This window comes from Panicum virgatum, chromosome 9N (genome assembly GCF_016808335.1).
Source record: "Panicum virgatum strain AP13 chromosome 9N, P.virgatum_v5, whole genome shotgun sequence".
Lineage (NCBI taxonomy): Eukaryota > Viridiplantae > Streptophyta > Magnoliopsida > Poales > Poaceae > Panicum > Panicum virgatum.
In genome coordinates this window covers 21,944,068-21,967,030 of record NC_053153.1, presented here as the reverse complement: position 1 = coordinate 21,967,030, position 22,963 = coordinate 21,944,068, and the positions used below count along the sequence as shown (strand labels likewise).

Genomic DNA, 22,963 nt, shown 5'->3' with positions numbered 1-22,963 from the left:
ATTTCCCATACTTAGATGTGAATTGTTGTATGCTATTGCTTCTATGAGTGAGATTGGGTAAGGGAATATATGATATGTTAGTCCTTGCTTGCTGGAAGATGCCTCCACATATATGGGAGTTGGTGATTAGGTTACAGCGGGGGCGAGCGGACCCTTTTCCCTGATCTTTGGATCAGGAGCCGGGGGATTGTGTGTTGGGCACGACCCTGTGTGCACCTATAATGGGTGACGGGCACCTGTGGCGGGTGCTAGACCGTTCCTGTAGGGAACATAGTAGAGGTGTAGTTTTGGAGGAGATATTTGTAATGGGTATCGATTGCAGACTGTGCTGACGGAATGCTAACTTTGGACAAAGACGCTCGCCTCAGCTGGATGAAGGACTTGACTTTGTGGCCCTAGTGACGGAACTATATCAAACGTGCACACCACTTATCCTTTATGAGGGGGGACCCAGCCCGAGCTAGCTATGCGCGGCACCATTACTGCAGGAGGATAGTGTTTCAGTGTCAGGGGGAGAGGGCAGGACCCTATCGCCCCCGATCGCAGGATCCATGGAGATTCCATTCTAGATAGCTTCACAGCCCCGGGCGACCTTCTGCGGGAGGACGCGCCCCAGACCGGGAGTAGGATGGTGCCGTAGCCGTTAGTTTCGTTGACTGGTGCCTCGGAGAAGGTCGGGTCGCTCCTGGCCGGATTCGTGGCGAGTGGGTACAGGTGTACAACCCCTACAGGGTGAAAACTATACGTATAGCCGCGTACTCGGTCATGTACAACTCTGGATCTAGCACCACACTGTAGGTAGAACCACATATACTTTTCTACCTCCCTCTAGTACCACTTTTCCTCTCGGATAGCAGCTGAGGTGCGGGGAGAGGGAGTTCCCTCACCGAAACAAGGTTGAGATACTTGGTAGAGGAAGATAGGAGTCCGGGAGTCCGGGATGCCGGAGCTGCCCGTGTTGAAAGGTGATTTGGATGACTTATATATTTTGCTTGCATAGGAAAACATAGCCTATCATTGGCTTTACTTTTATACCGATTGCATCCACCATAAAGCTTGCATACGGATGGTGACGTGAACCTATCCCGTCCTTGGGGATAGCCTGATAGATGTAGGATCCGAGTGAAGGAGTCGACAGGACGACAAAGGAAGATGATGTGAATGATGGCCCGAGGTACACTCCGAGCTGCCTGTGGAGAGGATTCGTGAAGATGAAGTTTGCCCAGAAGACTAGATATCATTTTCGCTTTCTGTTGGTTTTCTTTTAGCCCAAGGGGCTTGTACTCTGAGATTCGTATACAATCCTTTGGATTATGTAATAAATAAACCCATGTGATGTTGTAACGTGAGTTATGTCTGTGATATTCGATTGAAATGGGTTCTGTATGTGATAGCTACTGATCCAGGGACTATCACGACGATACAGAGAGTCGGGTTCGCCTTTCGGAAACCCGGTCTGTTTCACAGGTGGAGGAGGAGCAAGAGGAGGCGACGATCCACTTCTGGTCTTCTGTCATCTTGTTCAGAATCCTGCATATGCCGGAGGCGTCGCAGTCTCGCAGAGCTTCTCCAGCTCCACCCCGAAGAATTCTCTCTCAATAAATATAACCAAGCAAATGTAATCGCATATCTAAATATAACTAAGCAAATGTAATCGCCTATCGAATGTAATTGCAGCCCGCGAGCAAATGCCGATCGGGGCGAGGGTGCGAGGTGCTGGTGCTTCCCGTCGATCGCTAGTGTGGGAGCCGTCGAGCGCCAACTGCCAAGCCGGGGATGCGCCGACGCGGCCTGCGGGATAAGGCGCCGAGGCGAGCGCGGTTGTTTGGTTGTATGATCTTAAAATAAGCTTCTTTAGTAGCTAATGATCTTTGTGCCCCTCGTTAATATGCTTTTGTAGGCGTTGAATAGATAGGGTTATGGAGGGGTAGGGGTCAGAAAGTGTTGTTTTCTTGGTGGGGTTCACAGGAAATAAACCTCATAAGCACCCCTTATTTTGGATGGAATGAAACTTATTTGGAGCTTATTGGAATGGTCTTATTATAAGCCTCAAGTAACTAAACACCTCCTCCACGAACAGACGGAGTTTCTCCCTTGCTAACCTAGTGAACTTTGTTTCTTTATAAGTTGAATGTACATGATACATAAATATGTATACTTAATAACGTTTGTTCTCAAATTATGGGTAATGCCATGGCATACAGCCTACAGGGGGCATCCCCCGGCCCAGTTCTACTGAAGAAATACTTACAGTTTTAAGGGAGGGCAGCAGCAGCATCAGAACTAAAGCTCTGTCTCGTTGGTAATCAAGAGCTTAGGCAACAGCCTCATGCATGCTTGCACGAGCCCGTCCTGACAGAGCCTGTCATATCCGAGATCGTTGTTGGCACAGTAACATATTCAGCAGATCAACAAAGAATAATGTAAGATTACTGTAATCCAGAAGATGTGCATGCTTTGGCCCATCAGAGTGTACTTGCTTGGAGTTGTATCACTTTCTTGAATTTAAATATTTAATAAGAGTCAGTTAGATCATTTTGGATTGTTTTCTCGTAGAAATCCATTTCTAAACCTGAAGATATCTCAGACGTTATCACTTTTAGACAACTCTTTTGAAAATCCAGTTTACCTCAAGTATGCTCGTAATGTTGCAGCGGCACAAAATATTAATGGAACAGGTAAAATTTTATTAACTGGAAAAATCCATCATTCGACGCAGCCACCTTAAAACTGATCTGAACGAGTGGCTAAATGTAAAAGTGCAGACATGAAAAAGTGCAGACGGTCGGGTAGGGGTCCAAAGGATACGATTTCAGATAAGTTCAAATGGCGTAAAAAAAGTTTTTAAACTAAACAAATGGCGTAAAATAACACCAAGGATACCGAAACAGGATATTACGAACAACCCAAATCATATTTTTTAAGAACCAACAATCAGATGTAACACAACAGCACATATTAGTGAGAATTGAATGGCAATTGGATACTGGCTCTTAGTGGGATGACAAAACAGATTGGCGGTCGCAAAACATGCTATGCGTTTAAAGACCTGTACATTCGCCTTATCAGCCAAAGTCAGTAGCTCTGCTCTACACATTATCAGGCCAAAATTCCCTAAAGAAAGCCATCTCGAATTCCTTTTCTTGCAATCGCTTGCCCTCTTCTTGCATCTTCCTTATCCTCTTTGCCGCTAGCTTTGCCCTTTTCTTTGATTGCATGTCCTGCTGCAATAGTGACATGTTTGAAACAATAGTTAGAACCTCTTCTTGCAATGTGACAAATAAAAGTAGACAATTGAAGCCTTAAGGAAAAACACAACAATACTATCTATTGTCTACTAAATCAAAATAATATTCCACAAAACCAATGCAAGGAACCATGTTAATCTGTCTATAAGAAAAGTGACCAGTCTCAATCTCAGCTACGCAACAGAATTCATTAAGTAAAAGAAATGGCCAAGCACACTAAATTGTGGACTAACAAACTACAGATTAAGATTTACAAGAAATGAGAAACTGCAATGATACAATAATGAAATTGGTGCACTAGAATAATCTCATTACTGAATTACCTTGGGCTTTTGGGGATCTTTTTCAACATCATCATCCACCTTTGGCTTTGGTTTTGGTTCTTTAGAACCTAGACCACGCTTGTTGTTCTTAACACGACTCTCTACAGGCTCCAACCTTCCCTGTTCCACAAACAATAGGGGCTAGTGAGTAGGCAGAGAAACAGAACAAAGCAACTGGACAAATCAACACTGCACACTGGTTAAATCCAATCCCAAGTAAATCACAGAACCATACAACTACTTTAACTAAAGACCCTACTGAACGTTTGGAGTTACCGGATATGGGAACAAACTAGGCTACAAAATCCAAGTCATCAGCAAAAGTCCTACTCGCGAACGGCCGCTAAGCCCGACTGGCTAGCCGGCTCAGTAGCACCCCCTGCCTGCCGGCCGGGGTTCGATCCCCTTCGGGGGCGGACTTTCCGGTGGGTAGTGCAGGGGTAAAAAAATCTCCTCGCCTGCCCCATGTGCCAAAGCACAGTTGGGTCCGACCCTGGTCGCTGGTCCCCCATGTGCGTGGATCGCCCATTCTCACTGGTTACGGGCACTGTGTACGGATGGGGCAGGGGTTCGGGGGTTTTCTCGGCCTGTGCGAGAAAGGTCTTCTTTCTTTCGTGATAATACCATGGGGGCGGTCTTTCCCCCCACAGGTCGAGTTTTTTTAGTCCTACTCCTACTAGACCCAGAAAAAAAGGGTTGATTTCGCCATGCCTTCTGACCTGATCTGCAAAAACCAATGCAATTCGGATCGCCCATTTCACAACTAATCTCATAATTCAACCATAAATGTAACAAAAGGCAATAAATAGCACTTCCAAAGGACACGGATTCAGGCATCAATGCGACGTCCAGTGCTATAACTACAACAGACAACCCCACTAGAATCGGCCCAAATCAATTTTTGGGGGAAATGGAAATAAGAAATCATGACGTGGGAGGGAGCGAGAATCGAAGAGACGGACCTGCTCCTGCGCTCCAAGGCCGGTGCCCTCCTTCCAACCTGACTTCTTCAGCAGCTGCAGCAAGTTGAAGCAACGAATCAAACCCTAACCAACCGTGGTGGGGAACCAGGAAACACCAGCAACGCGGGAGATGAGGCGACGCACGAACCTGGAATCCGATGTTGGAGGAGCCGATGGCCGCCATCGCCTCTTCTCGTCTCCACCCCTCCCCCAATCCCCCCCTCCGGCGCCCGGCCAGCGCCGCGCCGCTCTCCGCAGCTCCGCTCCCCCCCCCCCCCCCCCCCCCCCCGTCTCCGTTTTTTTTTCTGTGCCTCGGTGTCCCGTTTGACCGCAACCCGCCGGCGCGTGTGGTTTGGTCAGGCCTTCGTCGTCCCGTGTCGGGCCCACTGCGCCGACCTGGGCTCTCGAGTCGGTTCCGACCCAGACTCCACCACGACCGCCCGTTCCCGATCGGACGGGCCCAGGAGAGCGAGCCAGGCCTTCATACATTCCCCGCCCGGGCCACGGCCACAACAAACCACACCAATTCCGCCACAACCCGCCGCCGAGATCTCTCGACCGACTCCGGCAGCCGCCGCCGGAAGCAGCAGCAGCCGCCAGGAGGGGATCGCGATCCAAGGGTTCAAGATGCAGATCTTCGTGAAGACGCTGACGGGCAAGACGATCACGCTGGAGGTGGAGTCGTCGGACACGGTGGCGAACGTGAAGGCCAAGGTGCAGGACAAGGAGGGCATCCCGCCGGACCAGCAGCGGCTCATCTTCGCGGGGAAGCAGCTGGAGGACGAGCGCACGCTGGCCGACTACAACATCCAGAAGGAGTCGACGCTGCACCTGGTCCTTCGCCTCCGCGGAGGCGGCAAGAAGCGCAAGAAGAAGACGTTCACCACGCCCAAGAAGGCCGCCCACGAGCACAGGAGCGTGGGGCTCACCGGCGTGCTCGGGAGGTACCGGGTCGACGAGGCGGCGGGGAAGGTGGAGAGGCTGCGCAGGGAGTGCCCCAACCCGGAGTGCGGGCCCGGGACGTTCATGGCGGCGCACGCCGACCGACACGCCTGCGGCAGGTGCGGCCTCACCTACGCCGTCGAGAGCCGGAGCGCGGCGGAGCTGGCCAATTAGCTAGCTAGGTTGCTTAATGTGTTTTGGGAGTCAGGTAGTTCAAGCTATCGTGGTGTTTTTGCATTTTTAGGGTGTCACTGTTTAGTTCTTTATTTCTGTGATATGGATCAAGGATTTTTTTTAAAAAAAGACAAATCTGATTTCACATCCGCTGCATCATATAATTTGCTTTGACTGCTCTGCCTTCTGAAATCCTAAAACATGTTTCACGATGCATTGTGAAATCCTAATAACAAGCCGCTTATCATGATTTAGGACTGCCTTTTAAGTTGTGGCTACTGCAAACGCAGACAACGGCGGAGCCAGCACCCCCTAACGGTGGATTTTTTTTTAATCTCCCTTCTTCTTTGCAGCAAATAATTAGATAAGTAGTTCTACAGCAAGTTTAATGTCTACTAACTTACGTTACCCTTCCAATTGAAGTCCAGCAGATAGCTCCATAGGCAACAGCTACAAGCAAGCAAAAAGTAACGTTCTGAGAGCTTGTTTGCAATAGCTTTCTCACCGGCTTCACTGCTGTCAAAGTATTATTTTCAAAATGGTTTAATTATTGAGGTCGTGAATAAACTGCTAAATGGCTTTGCCTACGCGACTGAAGCTTATGCAGCTGTCGTGATCCTAAGCGATTGACGCTATTTTTTACCAAATGTTTTTTAAAATAGCTTTAGCTTCAACTTTATTAAAAAACATTGCAGCCGGAGCTATTTTAGTAGCCAGAGATTGAAGAAACTAGAGGGTCACGGATTTCAAAAGGCATTTTCAGGGGCCCCACAGGTGGACCCCCCCTCAAATCGATTTGTAGGAGTGGACCCCCCCGCCCCCCTACAAATCGATTTTCAGGGGCGGATGCGCACCCATCCCTGAAAATTTATTTGTAGGGGCGGGTGTTCAGGGCCGGTTAAGGGGTCACCATCCTTAGAAAAGCATCTTCAGGGCGGGTAGCGTACCCGCTCCTGCAAACTGTTATTTTTAGCAGCGAAAAGTAGGGACGGGTGCGGCGTCCGCCTCTAAAAATGTCATTTCACCTGGTTCTACAAACCTTTTCTGCAGTTTTGCGCCGGTGACGTTGGGGTGCGGCCTCGCTGGGTTTGGACGGTCGAAGTCGTCTCTGCCTGCATTGGCAAATGTCTAGGAGCATTGGCAAATGCCTTGGAGCGGTGTGCGAGTTGGAGAAAATAATTACTAGTGCCGTCTGTGGTAGTATCCTCGTTGCGATGTTGTGGTATTGTAGGTTATTTACATGCAAGGACGGAGCCAACATGGGGGGAGGAGGCTTGAGCCCCCTATCCTCGAGAACTCCATTGGAGGCAAAGGGGAAGGAGGAGGAGGAGGAGAGGGGAAAAGAAGAAGAAGAGGGAGGAAAAGGAAGGAGCCCCTGGATGTTGGGGCTGGCTCCGCCACTATTTACATGAGGCATGTGGACCGAGGTTGTACTAACTAGTGTGTTGTTAAAGTAAATAAATAGTGCTGGTGTTTTACCGTCACATCTAGCTAGGGATACCCTTAGGTAGAGAGATGATCATGGGAAGACGTCGAGATCAAAAACACGATGGTGCAAGCAACACAAGGGTTAGACAGGTTCGGACCGCGAATGTTACGTAATACGCTACGTCATGTATGGTTTGTATTGCTTAGAAGGGACGCTTTGATGTCCCTTGAGGGTCGATGGGTTGGAGCTGTTCCTGCCCGCCCTTATATAGGTCGAAGGAGCAGGGTTATATGGAAATTTACCATCTAGAACTTTATCCCGAGTACTTTTCGGGTGGTTTCTATCTAGTCCGACTAGTACAAGATATCATATAGGTAGTTACATGGTGTATCTGTACATGATATTCCATACCTCATATCTCGTACAGGACCGTGCCACATCAAGTATCTCGTGGCCCCGTGTCTGACAAGCCCCGAGCTCTACGTAGCCGAGTAGCTGCAGATCTCTGAGTACTCCTAAAGCCGACATCCAGTTTGCTTAGTGTGTTTTGGGAGTCGAGTAAAGCGATCGTGGTGTTTAGCATGTTTTAGGGTGTCACTGTTTAGTTTTTTAGGTCAGTCTCAGTGCTAGTATCATAAAAATGTCATAGGTATGAAAGACTATATCACATCAGCATAATTGCTGATTTGACAATAGAGTTAAGAGGAGAGACAGATGATCCGGATCATCACCCTGACCCTCTCATGACACGGTTGCCAAGTTATGACTGGGGGATGACACTCCTCACTTAGGCCGGTCTTCGTTGAGTCATGTCATATTTGATCACATAACTATTGCACTATTTAATATTGTAAGTTGTCTATAAAACTGCGCCATGACATTGTGCACTGAGAGTGACTATTATTCCAGTGTTAAACTGGTGGGACACTCTTGTCAACTGTGCAATGACACTTCCTACTACGAGTGGCCTTATTTCTGTGATATGGATTAAGGATTTTTTTTTCAAAGACAGATATTAACTGCAGTGATTATGGAGGCGTGCTAACTTTTGAATGTCGCGTTCGATCCGGCAGCGTTCTAGCTCGTAACCACATTTTCGTGCGAGAATAAGCAAATTGTGAAATCTTCTTGCACGTAATTTCACTAGCCGCTGAGTCATCTTTCCCCTGGCCGCTAATACAATTTGCTTTGAGTGCTTTAATACGATGCATTATGGAATCCTAGTAACAAGCCCCTTACCATGATTTAGGAGTTAGGACTGCCTTCTAAGTTGTGGCTAATTGGTTGCAGGCTTGTTGCAACCTCAACTGCAAACGCAGAGGTATTATTCCACACTTCAAAAGATATACCCCTTCATCCCAAAAAAAATATTAGTTATTTTTTTTACTTTTCTAGATTCAGACTTTGCTATGCACCTAGACATATATATTACATATACATAAGGAAACTTCCTTTCTACACTCGTTTGTAGCTACTCCCACATGTATATCTCATGATATACGACATATTTGATCCAACGAAGAATATATATGTGGAGTATGTGCTCATACTAAAATATCTATGATGATATATATGTTGGGTATGTGACCATACATTCTGTATATGGACATACTTATTTTAATATATTAATATTAAGGTATAATTATAATATATTTTAAAAATAGGGTTGCTTTTGAAAATTTTAATATATATCCATTTGAAGTATCTTAGAATTAGTATATAAATATACTCAAAGTAATAAATGGGTATGTAGACATACACACGATAATATACTGATAATGAGAGTAGCTACATGCAAGTGTAGAAAAAATCATCCATATATATAATATATATGTAGATGCATATGAAAAGCTATGAATCTAAAAAGGTCAAAACAACTAATAATTTGGAACAGAAGGAGTATATAGGAAAAGATGCGTGTGGTGGCTTATACGCACCAAAGAAACATGGATAGCTTGGCACTTATGATGGGTTAACAAAACCAGGTTATAAGCAACGGTTGCAGTCATATCTGTTATTGTAATACATGTTGAACGAAGAGAGGAAATCATTAAACAAAACAAAAATGCTTTCAGTGTGGTCTGGAAAAATGCAACAGCAAAAGAGCGTCACCAAATTTGGTGTCACAAACTTGTCTATACAGATAGTCATATGTCCGGATGTGGCGTCGCTTTCCTTTTCCAAAAACATATATGCCCCTAGCTACAATGGCAGCTGTTGGCCACATCACCAAGTTCGTTCGTTGGTTGGCTGGCAAGGTACCTCAGCTCTGCTGGCTAACCTAACAAAATTGCGCCCCTTCCTAGAACGTCAACTCCTCTTTCTCTTCAGCTGCAGCAATCGGCAGTGTTCCCTCCGAGGCCGCGTCCCGGATCTTGTTAGCCTTCTCGTTGCTTATGCCGAGCAGGTACTGCAACCTTGATAGCTTCTCTGGCTTTGGTATGCTCTTCAGGTAGATGGCATACAGGTCATCTAGCTCTCCCGGTGTGGGCCATGACAGAGGTTGTGATGCAGGGACAGCGGTGTCGCACGCGAGCAAGTCATTCAGAGAAGAAAGCTGCATGGGGAAATTTATAGTTAGCAGGCATACACTCATTAGATCAAGTTTCCAGATAATCGAATTTTTCAGGGACCAAATAAAGGGGCAATTATTACATACCACATTGTCTCTCTTCTTCTGCCGAAGCAAGGCAATAGCCTGAACAAGGGAGTTCTCCAACCTAACCTTTGCAATATCCTGAACAATTGACTTGGCCTTCTCAGCACTTATGATGAGATCAGCTGGGACCTTTACATACACTTCCTCTTCATCAAAATCTCCTGTGCCTGACGAAAAGATCTCCTCAACAGTTTTTCTGTAAATGCTTTCCCGTAGTGATTCCGAAATCAAGCTATCTAGTTGGAAGTTTGCTTCTTTCAATCCTCGGACCTGCTGTATACCAATCTGACCCCGAGCAACAGAAGCTTCAATTGCAGAAGACAACTTTGTTGTTGTGATACCCTTAATGATTTTCTGCGCATTTTCAGTAGGCAAACCAAACTGCTTTTGAATCTTTGCAAGCTGGTCGGCCTTGGCCTCGGTTAATTTCCCATCAGCAAGAATTACTTCGGCCTGTTGCACAAAAGCTTTTTCTGTAAACTTAATGTGGACATCTTGAGCTTCTTTGCGAGTTAAACCAAGTATGTCACCCAACTGTTTCAGCATTAAAAACTCTGAATCGTCTTTCTTTGTGGAGATTGCTGTTCCAAATGATACGTTCGTTGTCTCCCCAGTGATGCAGAACATCAAGTATGTCTCATAGAGTTCAGTCCTGTCTCTCAATGGAATGTCATCCTTGAGGGTTATCTCTTTCTGGACTGACTTTCTCAGCTTTTCTTTAAGCTCTTTATCAGGTCTAGTCTTTCTTAATGTCTCCAATGATTCCCATTCATATTCATCATCCTCTCCCTCAGATTCCGAAGTCACGCTTGATGCCTCAGTTTCAGCAGTTGGAGACAGCTCTCCTTTAATGTCCGCTAAAAGCTCACTAACAACAACTGTGTTGAAGGAAATTAGCTTCTTCAGCTCTTTTGCAGTTTCAATGCGGTTCCCAGCTTCTTTTGCTCTCTGAATGTAGCTCAGGAACAACTTTCGTACCTGACCATTTGAATGTGACTACTTAGAATAGTGAACTGAATTTGCTTAAGCAATATAACAAAGAATATAAATAGATTATGAGAGAAGAGCAGAGCATGAGAAAATAAGCTAGCACATAATAATTTATCATATGTAAAGGGAAAATACATAATGCTTTGCTAAACAATGTCACTACTTAGAATACTGAAACTGAATTTGCTCAAGGAATATAATAAAAGAATATAAATAGATTATCAGAGAAGATCGCGAGAAAATAAACTAGTACATAATAAATGATCATATTTAAAGAAAAAATACATACTGCTTTACTAAAGATAGCCATGACAGCCTCCTTTTTCAAGTTTAGACTTTGTGCTGCCTTCTTAACAGCCTCTCGTCTGTCAGCATCATATCCATCAACGGATGCAATTGCTTCCTTGACAACCTGTAATATGTCCAAACAAATGTAAGAACACTGATACAGAACAAGCCATCAGCATTGCTACAAGATATGGAACAAAAGCCAAACAAATGCAAAGAAAGGCACCGCAAAAACTATTTAGTGTCACCTTTTCGAACAATTGGCCACAGATCTCAGCATGAGCAGCATCCACAGTTTCTTGAGGGATGCAGAGACGCATTTGGAATGCCATCAGAGCTTCCACTTCCTCCTTGCTCAGCTCTCCGTCAGCTACAAACTGTTGAAGCTTCTGTCTGTAAATTTCTGGATTTCAAAGTAGAGTTAATACATATTGATATTATGAAAATAAAGTGAATATGGCAAGACCAGTGTTTTCTGAATTAAAGTCTGTGTAGCCATAACTCAGAATGGCTTAGTTTGCATGGTGCATAAAACAAGTAATAGTGCTATGAAAACAGATGACATGCTTCTTTTGTTCAAAACATATTCGCCATGTTTTTTGCCAGTTAAATTCATCCCTGATCGTAAGCAATACATTCCAGGTGAACCAAACACACAGTTATCTTTCCAAAAAATATACTTCCTATAGTCAAGGTATAGCTTTGACAACAGCATTATAAAATAACAATGAAGCAGTATTGGCCAATGTCATGGGTAGTTGTCTGGACCATTGGGCTGGCTAGACATTGTGGTAGGCCGGATCTCCCAGGGTTACATTTAGTTAGAATAAGATTAGAGATTGCATCCTTAGGAGTCAAGTAAACCTCTGGCCTCTTTCAATAAAATCAAGGCAAGCAAGATGAAAACCAACCTATTGCCCCAGTCCCCATTCTATCCCAGCCCTTATAATGCGGCCGCTGCCTATCAGCGATGTTGCGCTGCCTGGGTTCAGGGCCATTGAGATCAAGGTTCATAACACCAGTGAGCAAAAAGCCAAAAACACTTATTCACCACATCTATGCTGTAAATCAATGTTGCAAGAAGGAAAAGTGTCAAGATGGTACCTTCATGCATCTTACTAGCAAGTTCAGGATCAAATTGCAACTTTTCACAGAGAATTTGGAGGAATGCTGCTTTGCTAGGGACTGAAGCCAGTTCAGTGTTAAATGCTTTAGCAAGTGTCCTTCTGTATATGTTAGATTTGACATCAGACAATATTCCTTCTGCTTCACGCTTCCCCAGTCCAAATATATTTCTGAGTTCATTCAAAGGCGCAAGCTGCATTTTTTTAAGCATAGAAAAATTTATGTTCAGATACTACCCAATAATTCACATCGACATGATCACAACGCTTGTGCAGAAACAATACAAAATGATGGTGATCTATTAATTGAAGAGCAATGCAGCATTGCAATCAAGCTAATTTACTGGTGGGGCTTATTTCAATTTGCCACTGCATCAGAACTAGAACGGGATTATATCAACTTGTCATTACACAAGCAACGTCAGTAAACTAGAAACGAAAATATATATCAAATCACCTTCTCATCATCAACAATTCCGTCTGAAAGTACTTCTGTAGCATAGGCCTTGTAGAGTATCTTGAGATCATCAGCCCTCCTATCATGATCATACTCTCCACCTATCCGTGCCAAGCACCAAAAACACAATCTTAAACAAGGTCCAGCTCAATTAAATGTGATTACAAAAAGCTTCACCATTTTACCTAATGAAATAGGGCCAAGTCCACGAGCAAACCGATCAGCCTGGGGGTGCTTGCTTAATGTTGTAAGCAAGCTATTAAACTTAATAACAATATTCACTTCTTCCACAGCCTGAGTTAGACTATCCCTGTAATCACATGGTTCAGTAAGGTAAATCCACTGATGCTCTGAAATGGTGAATATTGAATTTGTAAGCTAATTAAATTCAGGGGATTGGCCACCCGTCTACAAGGATTCATACTTTTGCTAAATTACATGACACACTCAAATGTCACGTTCCATCAGGAGGACGCCTAGGCTGCACCTAGTAGTAGCTAAATACTCCATCTACTAGTAAAAGCGGGCATATATGTACAAAATAACCTAAGTACCTAAGCAACTTTTCTTGGCAACATGCCTACATGATAGTTTATATCAGCAGTCCTCAAGTTTAGATGATTAGATCTTAAATAGAGATTCAAAGCTAGTTTATATCAGCAGTCCTCAAGTTTAGATCTTAAATAGAGATTTCAAGGATGCTATGCGGTTGCCCATGATAAACAAGAAAATCCTGGAACCATGCATAACAACATGAAAGGGCCATGTATGGAAAAGGTTGCGCATAAATACTTGATGGGTCATCTCTTGTTTTAAACAAGGTGGCACAGAAATACTTTATGGATCATCTCTTGTTTTAAACAAGGGGCAAAAGACAGATCAGTGCCATTTACAAAGTGTTAGTGTTCTCTCCATTATATATGCCCAGAATTGCCAAAACATCTACCAATTGCAAAATGCAAACCGATAAATCAAGTTTCAGAAAAATGGCTATGCCTTTTCCTCAGGTTTTCATGCACAACATCTAATGAAGTAATAATGGAATCTGGTAACATGCTTTTGCAATAGATAAGTAGGTTCCATACGGGATACGTGACTTCAAGATGTCTAACGCTGATGAAATGTTTTCTTCAACTAGCTTCTTCGCATGCTCCCGGAACATCTCAGTAGCAATCTGCAAGAAGTGTAACAAATTTAGGACGTTACTCAGCAACAAAACATGTTTACATTGATTCCATTTGTCTTTTTTCCCCAGCATACTTAGACGAACACCAATAACAAATGAGCAAATTCCCTCAGTGCCATGAAAAATTAGATGTCTTCCTTGGGTGACATAATTTTTTTTGAATTTCCCTCAGTGCCATTGAATCTAAGATTTATCTCCTCACTGCCACAACCGTTAGGGGTCTGTTTATTTTTAATGTAACACAGCTGGGAGAGGCATTGGCATCACATGAAATGACATTTATACCCCTGTTACACTGACGTTTTTTATTTTTGTCTAGCCTGTTGACTGGTGTGTGTGTGTGTGTGTGTACATAGTTAGCATGGATATAAATCGTGATGTGCTCTAACCATTTTTGAAGATTTAAGCCCAAATGAATTTAAAGCAAATAAGCAGCACTAGATTTAGAAAAAAAAAGGGTTACCTCATCAGAAAGTTTATATGCAAGTTGTGCTCTCCTTACATCAATGAGCGTGCCTATGTCAAGACCTGAAAAGAGAAAACCCTTTGAGTTCAGAATGTTCACGAGATTGCATTGAGAGATTATCAAGCAATGAATATAACAAAAGAAAATGGCATTGCTATCGTACAGTGTACTACTAATCTCTTGGCAAGGCAAATCTTAAGAACAGTATGACTTCATAACTGTACTAACGCCTAAACAAAATTACATGTTCCAATAGTACCTCTCCCAATAGACTTGAGCTGCGACGAGTATAAACTCTTGGCATTTTCCCTCATAGCAATGTCAATCTGGAAACAAACATAATGTTAAATTAGACATATAGAAACATAGAAGCCATCACCGGACTAATGTAGAATGGACAGGCATTTCAAAATAGTGTGTGCTCGGAAATATAAACAAAAAACATCCATCTAGTACAAGTGCCAAACACCCTCTATTCTCAAATTACGAAATAAAGGTTATTCCCATTTGTATCCATGCTAGTCAAATACGATGTTGATGCTACTTAAAAAGGAATAGCATTTTTATATTGAATGCACAAACTGTATTCTCCTGAAGGGTGGATTTTCAAATGCCATATATGTGGGTAACATTACATGCGCTGTGTTCATCATTTTTCCCCTTTTCTGGGTTGAGAGGGAGGTGGGGGATTTTTCATGCTTCTCATAAAATGGGAGATGTCCAAACACCCCAACCAAATATACACTACCAATATATATGTACCTATTAAAATCAGCCACAATATGTGTTTTCTATTAAAATACCTCAATAGCCTTACAAGTTGCATTTTGTTCTTAACAAACAATGATATTAAAGGCCATGGCAAATAAAAAAATCATTCTTATTTGGACCGAACGAGTAGTGGCATTAACCCTCTGAAACATCCAATGCATCAAGAGCACGCGACACTACGTAAAAAGCAAGCTTATCATACTTAAAGGAGATTTTTCATGACTACTGAAGCAATATTGTCAGAAATTGGACGAAACTAGAGTTCAAAATTCAGAACAAAAAGATTACTCTGAGAGATCGAAGCATAAAATGGACGAGTAGACTTCAAAATTCATAATAAAGTACCTGAGAATCAGTCACCCCGAAGAGACGTTTCCATGGAAGTAAGAATGCAGATTGATCTCCAAAGACAAGATTTGACACATAAATTAACTTTTGAAATGCCTGCAAAGAATTTGGCATGGTTATAATCTGGGTCAACAGGAAGTTTAAGTATCTTATTTATGCATCAAAGCATAAACAAACTTACCCGCCTTTGTTCCATGTCAGCATCACGGTCACTCGTTTCTAGCCTCTCTCTGTATATGCGTCTACCAATCTAGTACAAGCAAAGAGGAAAAGGTTTTAAAACAGGAACATGGAAAGTGGAAGGAAAAGAATAAGAACATATGAGACAGATGATAAGATATGAAAGGGTTTGGATCAGGAGTCCATACCTCCATGTGCATGTTAGCAGCATCTACATCATCAAGCCCAAGAGCTCTTTTAAATTTTATAATAGCCTGAACCTCGCTACCTTTGAGATCTTCATCTCCTGGAGGAAGTACTGAGTAAACATACCTGCATAAAAGCACGGCCAGGACAACGATGAGCAAATAACCGATGTTCAGAAGGGTCAGACCTCTTGAGGAATAAAATGCTGATACATGAGTACTGGCTATTATATATGTAGTAGTTTTTTTTTTTGTATTTACTCTATAAAAGGTGCATCTGACTTCCATCCATGAAATCGGAAGGCTGCAATTCAAAATTGGAGACCTCAACCGCAATGCACAAATACAAACATCACTAGCAACACCACCAAATGGCTAATGAGCTTAGCATTTGGTTGTGTTGTGGAAGTTAGCTCTGGCCACAGTAGAAATTAACGAGAAAAATGTTTGGATCAATGATTATACTGCAGCAGGACGAGGCACAACAGCATTTCAGCATCGGCATTGCAAAATGGGACGGCCAGGGCAACAAGACAACAAGTATAGCAGCATCTGGCAGCTTGATATGTGCATCCAGCAATGATTCTAGGAGATTGGTGTCCATGTTGAAAAATTTAGAGCAGAATAGGCATATTGCGTAGTTGGTCAGAGAGCATGATTTGAAGCAAATCATAGTGAGAATTCGGAAGTTAAATCAAAGTTAACAGAGCTAGCACAGGAGGCGAGAACGCACACTGTAAAAGGAGGTGTGTTCAATATCAGTATCAGGAAAGTAATATAGTACTCTATTTGCTTCCCTTGACCACTCTACTTTCCTCATCTCAATCCATGGTCTAATCTCCCTTCCAATACCTCTTCATCCCTTCCAGGCCATGTAATCAACCTTCTTATGTGTGGCAATTATCGCAATATAAACCAGCGTCCACATCAACTAGGGCAGCTGATAATTGCATGTCTGTTTCCATAGCTGAAATTTATTTAGTTGCCTCAATTCCCGAGTGTAGAAATAATGCTCTAGATAATCCCCTCTAGGGGCAACATAGTAGCGATAAGTGTTGCTCCAACCAATTCAGCACCTGATCACAACAGAATTAATGCATATACAACTATACTAGGCCTAGAAACCATATTTCATGGTGGTTATGTGCATGCCCATATTCACAAGCATAGGAGCCAGCTGAAAAACAAGAGCATCAAGAAGCTCACCTGGCATACAAGTCACAGAGCTCTGCTTTGAAGGCTGCATCCTGTGTGCTAACTCCATATCTAAAACAAAAAATTGTGCATCATAAGAACATGGAGAAAGGAGTAACAGCAGCAGCATTAATTAGCTTCTAAAAGAATTAAAAGAAAGTAGCAGTTAATTATTCGGTTTAGATTCCCAAAAGAAAATATTAGCTCCCGCACATGGAAATTACACATAGCTTCTTTTAGCATCACAAATAAGTAGCTAAATCAAAATTTATTGGCATTCCAACGACAAATTGGACTATGGGAACTTCAAAAGTAAGTGCCCAAGGGAACTTCAAAAGTAAGTGCCCAAATGAACATGCATGCCAGACTTCATGGCAATTGGGGAAAAAAAACAAAAGTGTGTATCACAATAAAAGGTTGAGCTAATCAAAATGCTGGTATCTATCTGCGAATACTACTATTTAGTACATGAACAGAATGAAAACATCAACTAAGGGGGCCTTCATTGGAACCAGAAGACTCTACCAAATCCACCATAAATATTAGAATAACAACCATTCATCCAGAACCAAATCTAGCATGGCTGACAAAAATACCAAAACTAGCCCCATAATTTTGGTGGTACAGCAGCAGTACGAACCGTTCGAGCAATAAACCCAATGCTGCAACAGCAAACAAGACCAACTCACTTCTTCGCGATGGCCTCCACCTCGCCGCTCTCCATGTTGGTGGGGTCGTCGTGGCCGGCGACGTAGTTGTGGAGCCCCACGGCGGCGACCTCGGGCACCACGGAGTTCACCGCGGCCGCGCCCGCCAAGCTGGCCGCTCCGAGCACGGCCGCCCCCGCGACCGCCACGGCGCGCGACCCGCCGCCCGCGCGGAGCCCGATGCCGTAGCCGGCCGCGATGGCCGCCGCGGCAACCGCCAGCTCCGCGGCCGTCCGCGCGGCGGGCGGGAGCGCCTCCACCAGCGGCTGCACGCCCGCCAGCTCCCTCGGCCCGCCGAACACCTCCTCGCCGGGGGGCGCCGCCTCGCCCGCGGCCGCGCGGGCGCGGAGGCGGAGGCGGAGCCGCGCCGCGGCGGGCCTCCGCGGCGGGAAGCGGAGGAGCGGGAAGGGTTTAAGCGGCGAGAAGAGGAGCGGCGGGCGGGCGGCCCCCGCCACCCGCGGCGAGGGCCTCGCGGACGCGAGCGGGAGCTCCATGCTCGCGCGCGGGAGGGAGGGAGGGATCCCTGCTGCCTGGCGGACGCGGGTGTGGGGACGCGCCTTCCTCTCCTCGGCGGCGGCGGGGCGGGTGGGGTAGGATGGTGGGGGGAGGGAGGAGGGTGGAAAGGAGGAGGAGGGGGCGCGGCGCGGGCGAGCCTGAGGGCAGCGGATAGCGTTGGGATGGGGTGGGATTGGTGCGGCGCGGCGGGGCGGGGCGGCTGGACCCAGGGTTTGCTCTGCCTGCCTCGCCGGTTGCGCGGGCACGGGAGGCCCCGCCGTGATCTTCCTCGCCTATTTCAGGCGGTCTCCCGTGGTTCCGTGGTAGACGGCCGCCTGCTCGCTGCGGTCGCCCGGCACGGTTGGGCCGTTGGACCTGGATGCTGTGACTTGGCTTCGTTTGGCGTAGGAATTGTGGTTCCCGGATGCAGCAATAGATTTGGCTGGGTGTGGAGCATCGCGCCTCGCGGTTGCTATCCGTCGGATTGACATGTGTTCTTTGCCCCTGCCGATGATATTTTTGGTGTGTACTTCGCCTCTTCTGCGGCTGGTGACGTTTTCTGGTGTGTACTTCGCGCTCTGCTGGTGATGTTTTTGGTGTGTTCTTTGCCTCGTGTGATTTTGATTCGTGGTGCCATCTTACGTTAACGCGAGGTTTCTCTGGCCTCTACGTTGGTATTTCGAACATTCTCATGGAATCTTTTTGTTTTTTCTGCACATCTTTATCGTGTTTTTGTCCATCTTGTCACCCTTCATCTTTCACTGTGCACATGGTTTCATTTGATCCAACTTTCATATCTCGCACTTCCCCTCTAACGTGTCCACGGAGCACCAAATTTGATACTCAACAATTTTCATCCGTGATTGAACTTCATGCTATTCAGGGATGCAAGTTGGATATATTTTGGGTCATTTGATCGACCCAAAAATTGATAAAATAAATTAGAATGTCATTCTGTGTAAATAAGTTGGAAGGAGAAATAAGCTAGAATGGCATGCCATCGTAATTGCCTAACACGAAAAACACCATTGGTTATCCACTTGTATCCTCAATGCTATTGGATAAATCATTGGATTTGTATAATTATGTAACCAGCTTTTGTTTTTAGTATTGTGATATATTAAGACGTCAATATCTAATAAAACTAGTGGTTAGCAAAATGTTCCTTTTATTGGCAGTTTAAACTTTTTAAGTAAATGTACATGGTTCCAAAGTTGTTTCAGAAGAAACTTAAGCTTAAAACTGAATTAATGTCACTTATATTATATTATTATTTTAGGAAAGAAGTATATATCTTCCACCATTGACCACCCACGTGTCATCTGACAATGAGAGCAAGACGCACAGACCACATCACACGTAGGTTGCAATTAAAAGTGCAGGTGGGGCGGGTTCTTAAACGAGCCCACTAGGCGCGCCTGCAAAATGAGCACATGTGGGGATTTTTTTCATTTTTATATTTAAAAAAAATAAAATTTCAAAAATATATGGCGGTTTCGAAAAATTTCAAAACTATACCCCTGTCGCCCCCTGGCTGGGCGACAGGACCTAAATGTAAAAAAAATACATTTAGGTCCTGGCACCCGGGACGCATTAAACAGCGAACTTGTAAAATCGATATAAAATCGTAGAAAAATCGGAAAAATACAAACAAAACTGTTCTGGATTCTATGAAACAAGATCTACAACTTTTGTTATATAAAGTTTTTCATTTGATCAATGTATCTTGCTCTATTTTAAATACTAGTTTAATGCACTTTTATTTAAATCTCAAGATCCATCCTTTGGATGCGTGTCATCTTTGGCCAGAGTGTTGCATATGGTAAGCATAGACTTGTACAAAATTGGTAGGCTCAGAAAACATTTCTAAAATAAGTTTTTAAATTAAATCTTGCAATATGTCTAGTTTAAATGAGTTATTTATCCATGCTGCTATACTGAATTTTAGAAGCCATAACTTTTACAGTATCATTATTTTATTTCCTAAGAGCTACAAAAAAAAGTTTGGTAAATTTTAGATAAGCACAACTAGACCAAATGAATTATTTCAAATTTTTCTAGGTACAAGAACTATTTTTCTTGATTTAGTGCATTTACCTTAGTCATAATTCATTTGGTCTAGTTGTGCTTATATAAAATTTACCAAACTTTTTTTATAGCTCTTAGGAAATAAAATAATGGTACTGTAAAAGTTATGGCTTCTAAAACTCAGTATAGCAGCATGGATAAATAACCCATTTAAACTAGACATATTGCAAGATTTAATTTAAAAACTTATTCTAGAAATGTTTTCTGGATCTACCAATTTTGTGCAAGCCTATGCTCACCATATGCAACACTCTAGCCAAAGGTGACCTGCATCCAAAGGATGGATCTTGAGATTTAAATAAAAGTGCATTAAACTAGTATTTAAAATAGAGCAAGATACATTAATCAAATGAAAAACTTTATATAACAAAAGTTGTAGATCTTGTTTTATAGAATCCAGAACAGTTGAGTTTGTATTTTTCCGATTTTTCTACGATTTTATATCGATTTTACAAGTTCGCTGTTTAATGCGTCCCGAGTGCCAGGACCTAAATGTAATTTTTTTTTACATTTAGATCATGTCGCCCAGGCAGGGGGCGACAGGGGTATAGTTTTGAATTTTTTCGAAACCGCCATATATTTTTGAAATTTTTTTTTAAATACAAAAATGAAAAAAGCGCCACATGTGGCTGATGCGGCCCAGCTGCAAGGCTTTTGCGGCTTGCTTTGTCCACGACGCTAAGCCCAACGGACACCGGCAACAACCCGCAAAGACCCGCAAGAACCCTCAATAATCTAGCGCTCGCTACCGCCGCCGTCGCCGCCGCGGTCGACCACGACCCCGCGCCGGCGCCTCATCCCGCACCTCGACTGCACCCTCGCTTCTACCCCTTCCGTTGGATAGGAACGGATCCGCCCGACTACCCCGCGCTGCCTCCCGCCGCAGGTGAGTGTGCCCTCCACCACGCTTCTCCCTCCCTCGCTGTCGATCTACCCCGGGCGATGCAGTGCGCGGCCGCGGCAGCATCTCCAACCTACTAGGCAGTAGACTAGTACCTCCGCTGCTAATTCCCTCGTTCGGCCGGGCTGATGGATTTGTTAATCCTCCCGAGGCGGAAGCAATCTGCTGCTAGCTGCTTTAAAAGCAAGGCACATATGGCGGTGCGCGGCCTAAAATCTGAGACGATCTGCAAGGTAGCGGGCTCACTCAGTTATTTGGCGTTAATTTGCATCTCAGCATGTTCATCTTTGCTGCTTTTGCATCTCAGCATTATTTTCTTGTTTATTTTGCTTGCAACTCTGAATCCTCCAGTGTGTACTAGTTTGTCTGGTTTGATACTAAGTGTTCATGGTTTTTTTTTCTCAGGGCCAAGGAAAGATTTTCCTTGCAGTAGTTCCTCAGTCGAAGCACCGGCAAAGATGAGCATCTTGATCTGCGACTTGGAAACTAGAAACATTTGTTTGGCAACTACAAATCATTGGTGTAACTAAAGAATGCCTTACTGCAGATCTTGTAATCTTTAGTGGCCATCTTAGTTCACCCTTTTTATTCTTGATGATTGATGTACTAATCCTAGTTTGATTGATGATAGAACGATGCAGTTGTGATTTTTGTTTTCACTCAGTATTTTAATTTATTTTCTATCAAATGTAATCGATACTCATTGGGGATTGATACTAGGCAAACAAGCAGCTGGTTAGCTACCTGTCTAAGCAAGCAAGCTAGATATGTATACATGCGGGTTATGCGGGGCATGCGGTGTCTGCCACAAGGTCCGCAAACTGTGTGTTGGCCACGTATTAATCCTTGTGGGCAGCCACAAACCCGCAAAAAATGTTAGCGACAAGCTTAGCGGCTTTGCGGCAGGCCGCAACCCGCCCCGCCTGCACCGTGAGTTGCAATGAAGCTTAAAGGGGCCCTGTCAGTGTGCACCTGCATATCATGCAAACTCCAGTTGTTTTCAACATGATCTCTACTCTCTAGCTTTCCAAACCAATGACGCGCAGGTACATACTAGTACATACATATCAGCGTCATTGCTTCCTTTTTCCAGTGCCCATTTCACAAGGATCGACAGTGATTTACAGCCTAATAATCTTCTGGGAGAATGGTTTTAGCCTTTAAGCACAAGATCCTCGCAATCACTGAGCATGATGCTTCTTTGAAGCTCCAAAGGAAAAGATTGCAAAAAACAAAAGGAAAGGAAAGGAAAAGATAAAGATGAGGACGGTTTCTGTCTTTCTGATTCCCTGCACTCCTCTTGCGTCTTCGTCTCCTTTGTTTATCCAGCCAGCTACCAAAAAGTGTATAGGCTGGATCTTCACCCTGGTGGTTTGTAGGAACAGTAAAGGTCAGCCTCCTGTTGCGTCTCATTAGTCGAGCGCCGCAGATCGTATCAGATCCCTGTCGTCCAATTTTCACGGTCCACAATCCATCGTTTGGTGCAACTGCCCGGAATTGAGTTGGTTAACTTTTTCCCAATTTTCATGGTACATTACACACTCATCTCTATATATGCAGAAAGAACATCATAATTCTATGCATGGCTTAATATAAGTTGTCAAATAAGCTACTATGAATATGGTAATTATGAGCACGTAAGTCCATATGCTCAAGCTGAGGTGGATAGATAATAGATTCCATTATAATAAATTTGTAATTGATATTTTGCCACAACTAGACCTGATCATTTATCGGGTTTGGAACAGGTAAAAACCTTGGTATTTTTTTTCATCGGCCCGACCCAACCATTGGGTCAGATTTTTTCGCTCGAGCCCAACCCGACATGTAGTCGGGTTGGATCGAG

At 44.1% G+C, this 22,963-nt stretch overlaps 3 protein-coding genes and 1 long non-coding RNA gene across 5 annotated transcripts; 2 read left to right on the top strand and 2 right to left on the bottom strand.

Moving 5' to 3' along the window:
* Window positions 1–2,880: 2,880 nt before the first annotated feature.
* LOC120691818 (PIN2/TERF1-interacting telomerase inhibitor 1-like) lies at window positions 2,881–4,807 on the bottom strand. 2 transcript variants are annotated; one of them, XM_039975011.1, is made up of 4 exons: window positions 4,682–4,807; window positions 4,534–4,587; window positions 3,572–3,691; window positions 2,881–3,224 (listed from the first exon to the last, which is right to left on the bottom strand). In XM_039975011.1, exons 1-4 carry the CDS (start codon window positions 4,715–4,717, stop codon window positions 3,090–3,092), a joined length of 345 nt encoding a protein of 114 aa, XP_039830945.1. In that variant the 5' UTR covers window positions 4,718–4,807; the 3' UTR covers window positions 2,881–3,089. The 2 variants fall into 2 exon arrangements, with proteins under 2 accessions (XP_039830945.1, XP_039830946.1); XM_039975012.1 differs by having other exon boundaries at window positions 2,881–3,221.
* Window positions 4,808–5,037: 230 nt separating this feature from the next.
* LOC120693510 (ubiquitin-40S ribosomal protein S27a-like) lies at window positions 5,038–5,778 on the top strand. Its single transcript, XM_039976967.1, has one exon. It carries the CDS (start codon window positions 5,161–5,163, stop codon window positions 5,647–5,649), a length of 489 nt encoding a protein of 162 aa, XP_039832901.1. The 5' UTR covers window positions 5,038–5,160; the 3' UTR covers window positions 5,650–5,778.
* A 3,262-nt stretch (window positions 5,779–9,040) lies between these two features.
* On the bottom strand, window positions 9,041–18,198 carry LOC120693509 (protein TIC110, chloroplastic-like). The gene is made up of 15 exons (XM_039976966.1): window positions 17,616–18,198; window positions 16,939–16,998; window positions 15,736–15,859; window positions 15,549–15,617; window positions 15,365–15,463; window positions 14,508–14,574; window positions 14,246–14,310; window positions 13,682–13,770; window positions 12,782–12,906; window positions 12,597–12,697; window positions 12,120–12,333; window positions 11,264–11,418; window positions 11,017–11,139; window positions 9,738–10,715; window positions 9,041–9,635 (listed from the first exon to the last, which is right to left on the bottom strand). Exons 1-15 carry the CDS (start codon window positions 18,125–18,127, stop codon window positions 9,381–9,383), a joined length of 3,036 nt encoding a protein of 1,011 aa, XP_039832900.1. The 5' UTR covers window positions 18,128–18,198; the 3' UTR covers window positions 9,041–9,380.
* A 2,701-nt stretch (window positions 18,199–20,899) lies between these two features.
* Window positions 20,900–21,869, top strand: LOC120692021. The gene is made up of 2 exons (XR_005682456.1): window positions 20,900–21,102; window positions 21,523–21,869. It is a non-coding gene; the product is annotated as an uncharacterized LOC120692021 (long non-coding RNA).
* Window positions 21,870–22,963: the final 1,094 nt, after the last annotated feature.

Bases quoted from the DNA above. Each gene is read 5' to 3' on its own strand.
- LOC120691818 (XM_039975011.1), bottom strand. From the start codon at position 4,717: ATGGCGGCCATCGGCTCCTCCAACATCGGATTCCAG. The intron at 3,692-4,533 runs GTCCGTCTCTTC...TTTGTGGAACAG, and splicing joins GCCTTGGAGCGCAGGAGCAG to GGAAGGTTGGAGCCTGTAGA. The intron at 3,225-3,571 runs GTAATTCAGTAA...TCACTATTGCAG, and splicing joins AAGATCCCCAAAAGCCCAAG to CAGGACATGCAATCAAAGAA.
- LOC120693510 (XM_039976967.1), top strand. From the start codon at position 5,161: ATGCAGATCTTCGTGAAGACGCTGACGGGCAAGACGATCACGCTGGAG.
- LOC120693509 (XM_039976966.1), bottom strand. From the start codon at position 18,127: ATGGAGCTCCCGCTCGCGTCCGCGAGGCCCTCGCCGCGGGTGGCGGGG. The intron at 16,999-17,615 runs GTGAGTTGGTCT...TTTTTGTTTTAG, and splicing joins GTGGAGGCCATCGCGAAGAA to ATATGGAGTTAGCACACAGG. The intron at 15,860-16,938 runs GTGAGCTTCTTG...GCTTTTATGCAG, and splicing joins CTCTGTGACTTGTATGCCAG to GTATGTTTACTCAGTACTTC.